This window comes from Alexandromys fortis, unplaced genomic scaffold, assembly GCF_014885135.2.
Source record: "Alexandromys fortis isolate MF-2015 unplaced genomic scaffold, M_Fortis_MF-2015_v1.1 scaffold_93, whole genome shotgun sequence".
Taxonomy (NCBI): domain Eukaryota; kingdom Metazoa; phylum Chordata; class Mammalia; order Rodentia; family Cricetidae; genus Alexandromys; species Alexandromys fortis.
In genome coordinates, this window is record NW_026067970.1 from 6,433,682 (window position 1) to 6,443,225 (window position 9,544).

The 9,544-nt window shown below is 44.5% G+C and overlaps 1 protein-coding gene across 1 annotated transcript; it reads right to left on the minus strand.

The window, feature by feature from the left end:
* Positions 1 to 7,184: 7,184 nt before the first annotated feature.
* Positions 7,185 to 8,198, minus strand: Neurod6 (neuronal differentiation 6). The gene has a single exon (XM_050155568.1). The coding sequence runs from the start codon at positions 8,196 to 8,198 to the stop codon at positions 7,185 to 7,187; it is 1,014 nt and encodes a 337-aa protein (XP_050011525.1).
* Between the last annotated feature and the right edge of the window lie 1,346 nt (positions 8,199 to 9,544).

Below are 9,544 nucleotides of genomic sequence, written 5' to 3' on the forward strand. Positions count from 1 at the left end.
ATTGTTACAGGCATCAGTAAACAAGCTAGTTTCCCACTATTCCTTGTACTTCAGTGTAAAGGTATTGAACTTTCTTAAACACAGCTGCTCCTGATGCAAACTCTAGAAAGAAATTAGAAACGAAGTCCTTGACACAGCATCTAACAGCTTAGGAGACAACTCAAGAGTTTCTACCTTTCTGATGTGATGGAGTCTGATGGAAGATACAGCTCAGCTTGGAAGCAGGTTATAGGTACTATAGAATGTCACCTCTTCTCTTTCTATCCCCCTCTCTCCCAAACACACACACAATTTTTAGATGAGCTGGCAATACTTCCACATGTATATATATGTAAATTCTGTGCTATTGAAATATACCAGTAATGTCCATTGGGTTACATTTGTTTCGCAGCGTGCTCCTCAGATCTAAAATGTACTTTGGACAATGTTGTTTACAATGTTTGCATCTAACAAAAGTGGCTTACACTAGTGTATGAATGCTGCAGCCGCTCTCTTCAGAGAAGAGCTCGCATTATTGAATCAGCACATCAGCTGATGACTCTTCTCATAAATGATGTCACTTAATCTTGACAAAATCCTGGAGACACATGTGTCAATATTCCTACTTCAAAGGTGAAAAGTCTGAACCTTATTGTGGTTGCTCAGTGTCCGCTTCTGTTGAACGTGGAAGGCCAGCGATTCTTAGCAATCTTCTGTGTAGAACATGAGTTTAAATCTCCATTGGAGTTAGTAAGTTAAGAATTTTCTAGTGCTGTGTAGCGATGCAGAGAGGGTGAGGCATTGACCTGGCTCCCTAGGATTGAACAATCTAGTCAGATTTGCATGCGTAAAGCAGCTCAAGATACAGGGAAGACTTGAAATGCCCTATGTCTTGGGTTGAGTCTACACGGATAGGGCTGCGGCTTGTGAGCAACAAGAGGCCTGAGAGCAAGAAGAAGGCACGAGGGTCATGTGGAAGATGACCTGGAAGTCTGTGTGATTTTGAGAGCTTGGAGAAGAGGAGGAAGAACTTCCCCAACAGGTAGACTACAGCAGACAGATATGACAAGCAGGCTCACACCCAGGGCCTCATTCTTTACAAGAGACGTAGGCAAGGCTGCGGCATCTTGGCTCCTGGATGTCCACACCGCCTTTATCATCATCAAGAAGAGTTTGTGTGTACACTGACTCTCAAGACACCGTCTGAATAAAGTCTATTGTTGCTTTAACAGAGTATGCTGGGCACATCCTTGTGATCCTAGCACCAAGTACTCTGAGGAATGGGGAGCGTGAGCTTGAGGCCACTCCTTTTCAAGAACTTAGTTAATGAGTAGTTGAAAATAAAAATCACTGATCATTGCTATAATTAAATAAAATGCAGGGTTACAAAGTGGCCTTTGTTACTGAAGGGTTGTGGAATATTGCTTCAGGGGTGGCATTCTGAGGATCCAGATATTATTATATGCATATTTGATTTTATTCACGACCCCCCCTTTATTTCTCTGGTTATTAAAGGCAGAACTCTAATCTTCTTGGTCCTTTCTGATTTGGACCAGGCCATGAAGAAATTCCCCGACTTACTCTCATTTGAAGGTCCTAAGACCCTCCTCATCCATGGGTTCCTGCTCCAAACCCCAGAGGGAGATAATGCTGCACAGGGAGGCCCAGAGATGCTGGACTGGACCCCGGTTCTCCTCACTCAGTTTATCAACCTTAAGCTGGACCCTTTTTGTCTCATCACATTTACATCCAGACAGCCACACTTCAGTCCTACCTACCAATAAAGTCTCTGTAGCAACTCAAAAGGGTAGAATTTGGAGGGAGTTTCCAGATTGTTGAGCATGGGCGGCAGTGGCAGTGGTGATGGTGGGGGGGGGGTGGGCTTCTGGAGGGAGACATTCCAGAGAGGGCAAGGCATCTCCATGCATTTTCCCTTCTTCATCCATGCCTGTTGCATAATATGTCCTAACAGTAAACATGAGCATTTCCCTAAGTCCTAAGCTGCACTCCCAGGTTAACTGAGACCTAGGGAAGGTTCTGACTCTAGAGAGGACTGATCAGAAATAGCAGTGAAACAACCGTGGATTGTGACTGGCTTCAGAAGAGGCAGGTGGCTTTGAGGACCGTGCCTGCAACAGTGCATCTGGTGCTGTCTTAGCAACAGAACGCTGTGGGGTTAAAGGACACTCAGCTGGTGTCTGCCTCAGAACTGCCTGCGAGCTTCTTCTTCTGGAGAAATCCCTACACCTTCTGAACTGATGGTGAGACAAGAGGAGACAAAAAAAAATGGACGTTTTGCTCTGCTTTGTGGCCATGGGAAAGTGGCATAAAGCTTCTGGTCCTCAGTTTCTGCTACTAAGGAAGTCCTGTGGTTACAGCAATCATCGCCTCATCATGATCTCGAATTACATACGGTCAGTGTGTGAAAATGTTTTGTTAGCTCTAAACTGTGATAGGCACAGTTGTTGTCAGTTTTGATGTGGAAGATGTAGACTGAATGAAAAATTAAAATGATTTTTTTTTTTGCCAGACAGAAAACGAGAACCATAAGAGGTGTTACTGCAAAGAACTGGTGTACTGGGGCATTTTAGGAAAGCTAATGCAGCACTGGAAAGATGGAGGAGAAAGAATGGAGAGGGGGGGGGGACTATCTTGGAGGCCAGGACATTGGTCCAGGCAAGATCAGCCTGGGTCCTGAGATCAAGCGGATGACCAGATAGAGAAGGAAATGAGGAAAATATTCAGTATAATTTCTTTCATAGTTCATAGGAAGAATCCGAACTTTGCTATGAATTTAACTTTCTTTGTTTGGAAGAGAGGAGACACTAGCACACACAGGGAAAGTGTCAGACACGATGAGGGCAGTTCGGAGACGGGGCCATAAGGAAACCAGCTATAAGAGTGAACAGTGCGACAGTCTACACTTTTGATAGTTCCCTAAACCCAGTCTCTTTTGGAGGCTGATAGTTAGCAAGGCAAAGCAAGCAAGAAAGCAAACAAGCACACCCAATTGTTGGAACCTGAATACTACCTGCTTTCCAAAGTAAGAATACGTATTTTCCATTCAGAGAAAGGTGATAAAAGACAGACAGGGGAAGCAGCTTCGTGGGAGAGCACAAATGCCCAGAAGGTGGTGTCAGTTAAAGGTAGGCTGGTACCCACCAGATGAGCCCATGATGTGTTACCAGAGGAAGTGTCAATCTGAGCATTGTAAAGGCAAGATGAATGGCAGGTGGCACACTTTCTTTTCATGCCTTGGAAACATGTAAGAGTCCCAGAGTCATGGACCAATTTAAAGACAAACCTACAGGCTAGGAGATCCTGAGAGCCATTTAATAACACAAACATATGTGCTTCTGGGGAAAAGGAGGCTTAAAACAGCAAGATGATTCTAGGGTGGGGTGTAAGGTCCCACAAAGGGGAGCAAGGAACTGGGTCAATAGCAGAGGTAAAGACATGGCTGGACACCTCTCCAATCTCATCTTTGATTTTACTGACTGGACTTGGTTTTACTCCAGGTAGAAATACACTCTGCAAAAAGAATAAGCATCTCTTAGCTTATGTTAATCCTAGTGGACAACAAGACCCCAATAGACATCGTTTTACACAGGACTTCCTGTGGGAGCCTAGGCAGTTTGGATGCTTACCTTACTAGACCTGGATGGAGGTGGGTGGTCCTTGGACTTCCCACAGGGCAGGGAACCCTGATTGCTCTTTGGGCTGATGAGGGAGGGGGACTTGATTANCTTTAGCTATTTTCTGTCCTCCTTAATTCGAATGAGGAAACTTATCCAGCCCCAAGGAGGAGGCACCTTGTTGGTATGGATGTGAAAAGCTCAGAGGGAACCCTGATTGCTCTTTGGGCTGATGAGGGAGGGGGACTTGATTAGGGAAGGGGGAGGGAAAGGGGAGGCAGTGGCGGGGAAGAGACAGAAATCTTTAATAAATAAATAAATTAATTAATTAAAATAAAAAACAATAAGCCTAAATAAACAAACAAATAGAAAAAAATATTTCCAAATGGAGTGTGTATCCTTTAGCTATTTTCTGTCCTCCTTAATTCGAATGAGGAAACTTATCCAGCCCCAAGGAGGAGGCACCTTGTTGGTATGGATGTGAAAAGCTCAGAAGGAGGGATGATTTTCTTTTCTGTTGAGTGGTGGAGGGTTACACCACCTCAAAGAGGAAGGATGCCATTCAGACCTAACTGAAGCCATGCTTCCTGGCTTCTACACTGCACCCTTTAAGCCCTTCTGTCTTCCTTTCCACTGGAGTGGCCCCTTCCAAAGGAGTTCTGCAGCATAGCATCTGTGAAGCCTTGTATGATCAACTCTCAGGATTTCTCAACACTATGAACTACTGAAGTAAACTGACTTAGGGCAAAAGCGACACGTAACGGGACCTGCTGGGTGGTTCTAGTCCCGGGTTCAGAAGAAGCATCTAAATGCAGACTAAGCATGGGATCCTCCCAACCCCACTCCAGCCGGCCATACAGCAAGGGGTCCATGAAAGGAGCATGCGCACACAGGGCAGATGTGTCCAGATTCTAGAAGGAGCCTTCACTTCTCTGGGGTCTGCGCCTGAGGTCCCCATTCTCTAGCAGGAGTTTCTTGTGAACTGAGCACTGGGCTAAGTAGCTTGCCCAGAACACTGGATTCTTCCTCATTAGGCCAGCTGCTTCTTTTCCTCACTTTCCCACTTGCCGGAAGGGGGCCGGAAAACCTATCTCTTGTTGCAATCTCTGCTTCCAACAAGAATCTATGACCTTGGAAAAAGCACAGGTTTCAAACGCTTGTCTGAGCCAACAAGACTCCAAGCAGGCGCGGTGCTGTTCTAGTCAGTCAGGTCGCTGGGTACACCACAGCAAGGATAAGAGACCAGAAAATCATTTATTCTACCAGAGAAGAAATGATACTGGGTGCGTGGGCGGTGGTGGTAGGTGGGTGGGTTCGTGGGGGCACAGATATTTCCTTTCCAGATGCCGCCTCGCTTTTTTTGTTGTTCGCTCAGATAGGGTGAGCAGTGAAGGGGCTCCTAGCATTTAAAGGGACACAAAAAGTTCGGCACTTCTGGACCCAGTCCCAGGGAGAGCAGGTTTTGTGCGCATATGGGAAGAAGCAGGAGCGAGTCTTCCTGTGCCCAGGCAGGCAGAGGGGACAGAAGGCTCTCTACCTTGGGCAAACTTCTCTCCATTACGGCAGGGCACAATCCCTCTTTTACCTCTGCTTCCTCCCCCCTGTCCCGTTGGGAGTGGAGTGAACAGGTGCTCACACACCCGCTTGGAGGGGCCCTTCATCACCGACTAGTCCCGCACCAGCAGCTGCTCAGACGGTTCCCGGCTTGCAGGCGGCTGCAGCGCCCACCGAAGGCCCAGGGCTTCCAGCAAGGGGATGGCAGGGACAGGGCGACTCAGCTGTCTTGAGACTGGGGCGCGGGCTCCTAGCCTGTACCACGCCTTCAGTCTCACCAGCCGCTAGTCGGGAGGAGCAGGACAGGGTCAATTCTGGGCAGCACTAGGGCGGGCTGGAGCTGCAGCCCAGTCTCCGTGTCCCCCTTGCGGCAGACCAGTCAAATGGAGATGCCACCCTATCACACCTTCTCATCCCGGTGGGTTGCAGGGAGAGTCCCCAGGACAGGGCTGCAGTGCCAGCTAGATGGGCGCGGCCCCAGGCTTCAGGGGCGCCCACTGCGGGCGGGACCCTGGCCGCGCAGCCTGAGCTCCAGAGGCCACCAAGGCAGGCGGACTGAGGTCATCTGCGTCCTCCCAACTCTGCTCCAGGAACCTGGCTGGGCCGGTGCTGGTTTGGGCGGTGCCCGCGGAGTTCCGCGCTGCTGCACACGTGTCCCGCTGTCCTCCCCAGGCCACACAAATAACCACTTCCCGCACCCGCACCCCGGGAAGCAGACCTGCCCCACAGGGTATCTTGGACGAGGTCAAGACCACCTTGTTTCGTTTTTATTCTAGGAGCGGCTCAGTCCTGTTTTAAGAAGCTAGCTCTCTAGACATATTAAACTAAGTTTTTGCTTGCCTTTTGTTAAGAAACTTTTAATCACACAGAATTTAGGTTCTAATCGGCCGAGCGGTTAACTGGCCCAGAGAAAAAGCTTCCGTTTTTAACACTGGCTCTGGGGGCTGTTGGAAAACAGCCACCGAATTTAGGCTGGAGTTGAAGGTTAGCAGGATTTACCGTTGTTTCCCCAGGGGGTTCAACCCTCACGGGTGCCTTTTCTTTTATTTAAGATACTTTCAAAAGAAAATTCTGGAAAACGCTTTGACTATTTTTTTTAAAGAAATTTGTTTGAGCCCTTTAATCCAGAAATATTTCTAAAATGGGGAGGAGGAGGCACTGGAGACTGACAGCAGCTGTGTGTCAGGAAATAATAAGTATCATGCAAAAATATCACGGCTAATAGATATCCTTTAGAAGTGGAAATATCTATGTTTAATTGCTTTTAAACTGTAGGGTGGAAAACACAATTATACACTATAACGAACCTGTACAGAAAAATCTGGAACAATACAAGTGCTAGTATTTTTTCTTCATGATTGAAATAATTGTCCCCAAATTATGATACTGACAACCTCCCCCAAACACTGTGTTTCCTCCTCTGCAAATGCTTGAAGAGGAATAGTTCTTACCAGTCGAATACATTTAGTTTTGTCCTTAATAAACAGAAAATTGCATAGCTTTTAATACGGTTGTACATCCTCAAATGCGTCTTTTAATTTCATGGTTAGCTCTCGATATTTTAAAAAACTCAATTTTCAGAGATACATATATGAGTCCTAGTAATTATAAACACATTTTACTCATCTGATTTTTATAACATGCATTTTCATAATTACTGTACAACTGAAATAGACATTGAGTTATGCTGTGTGCATGTCCTTACTCAGCAATATATTCTTAGACACCTTGTTCAACAAATTAAGTGAATTTAAAAGAAACTGAAACAGGAGAGAAAAAAATCCTGCCAGTAGAGAGAGAATCACAGTGCGATACAGACAACCGGGAAGGAAAAGAGGTTCTCATACGAAAAAGAGATTTATTATGACATAGAAAATGTTCACAATGGTTGAAACACACTTCGGAAACTAGTAAACACCTTAGATAGAGTTGTGCCAATTACTCGGCCTGCAAGCATCTGCTTTCTCTTAATTAGAGTGGGAGGTGAATGACCACTGTTTATTTTCATTTTCCTCATTAATTATGAAAAACTGCATTTAATTCATCTTGCATAGTGAGGGATTGGCTGCGCAGATGTAAGTCATAAGGGAAGTGGCTGTCGGTGGGCAACCTGAACATGGCACCCTGCCCAAGGGGACCCCTGGGTGGCACTGCACAGTAATGCATGCCATAATTGTAATTTTTGCCATAGTCCAAGGTTTCTTCTTGCTTCAGGGAAAATATCCCATTATAGTTAATTGGGGGAGGACTTAAGGGACCTTCAAACTGAGGGCTGGCACACTCAGGGGAAGCACTTTCATAGAAGGATTCATACGCACTGCAGTAATTGTAGGGCTTCATGGACTTGGAATTATCAAGAGTCCCATGCCCTGGGGGAGTGGCCAGCTCAGGGCTATGGTAGGGTGGGTAGAATGTGGAGTAGGGTGACCTTGTGTGGTGTGCAGCCTCCCCACCCTGACCCATCAGGAAACTCCTGGCGTTGAGCTGTAAGCAGCCTGCCACCAAGTTTGTCGTTGGCTGGGAAAGACCTTTGCATAAGTTTTGGACGAACGTGAGCAGATCTGGTCTCTTGCCAATCCTCAGAATTTCGGAAAGTGCCCAGATGTAGTTTTTGGCCAGCCGTAAAGTTTCTATTTTGGACAGTTTTTGGGTTTTAGAGTAACAGGGGACCACTTTTCGCAAATTGTCCAGAGCGTCATTGAGGCCGTGCATCCGGTTCCTCTCGCGCGCATTGGCTTCCTGTCTCCTGAACTTGACCCTTTCCAGGCGTAGTTTGGTGGTCTTTTTTTTCCTGAGACCCCTCCTTCTGGGCAAGCCATTTTCATCTTCTTCTTCTCTGTCTTCTTCCTCCTCCTCTTTCTCGGTTTCTTCTCCAGGGGCCCGTTTAATGCTCTTTCCTCGAAGGACAACTTGTTTGGGAAAGCTCTCTGGCTTCTTAATTTGTTTCTGATCCTCGCATTGTCTAGCAAACTTTCTGCACATCTGGGATTCGGGCATTATGACAGACTCGTCAAACGGTAGTGTTAACATGGTTCCTTAACCTTAAATTACCTGGAAAAAAATGCCAGCACAATATTTAAAGTGTTTTCATTTTTAGAGTTGATCTACTTCAAATTTATTTAATGACTTAATCACAAGGCTCTGAAAGCACGTGAAAAAGACTGATTCCAGAACTTGTATTTATATTAAATAAAAAATTGAGTTTGCATAGATCAGAAATCACAAAGACATTGATCCATGCAGTCACATTAATTTATACAGGCACGTTATCAAAAGAAAATATAAAAGGAAATACCTATTAGAAATCATCACATTTCCTATTTCTCTTGGATTTTAAAATGGATTTTTAACACACACAAAGTGAAGTTCAAGCAAATAAAAGCATGATATAATAATGCAGACTTTCATTAATTCTAATTCCCCTGAGAACAAAATAGAAGAGAAACCAATTTTTAAAACGAAAGGTGCTACCTCTCTCTGCAGCTGACAAATTTGAGAGGGTTTGTCGGAAAAAAATATTAACCCCCAACTTTGTTTCCTCTCAACCTCAAGGTAGAAATTTTGATAAGTGAGTATGGAATACACAAATTTAAAGGAAATATCAATAAGATCCATTTTTAAATTGATTTTTCCTGGTGAGTAAAGAAGTATGTAAAAAGAGTACTGTTTTCTCAGCCTCAAGGAAAGGGCTATTAGGCTAATTTGAAAATAAAACCATAAACAAATGAAAAAAACCACAATCATTACTGACATTCTTTTAAATCAAAGCAAATGTTGTGACTGCTGTAATGTCTAAGAAGTCCCCCAATGCAATTGTCTGTTTACTGCTGTTCCGCTCCTAGTGTTTTTGTTCTAAGAGCCACGGAAGTCTCCCTCCAGCTAATATCGGACAGGAACGGTCCAAGGATTCTGCCTGCAATTGTGCACGTGTGTTCAGAATCCCAAATGAAAGGGAGAAATAATTTGTGTTTAAAATGCAATTTTGGTTTTTGTTGGATAAAGCAGCAAATATTTTCGTCTAAAGTATTCAACCAAATGGACATATTAAAGCAGAGACTTTTAATTTAACAATATCCAGCCCCCTACACACATACACACACACAAACACACACACACAAACACACAATGTCCACCCATTTACAAGGTTACATAAAAACAGTGAAAGTATGTGATAATTATATCATAAGAATGAAATATGATAAGAACTTATAGATGGTAAAGAACATAGAAATACTCTAAGACAGTGATACTGTATCTTTAAATACTTGCATGCAAAGCCAGCATCAATTGAGTATATCTTTATTTATATTACCTTAGGTTTTAATTTCATTCAATAATCAGTTTTCATTTTGTATCTTCCAAATCTTTTCAGGCTG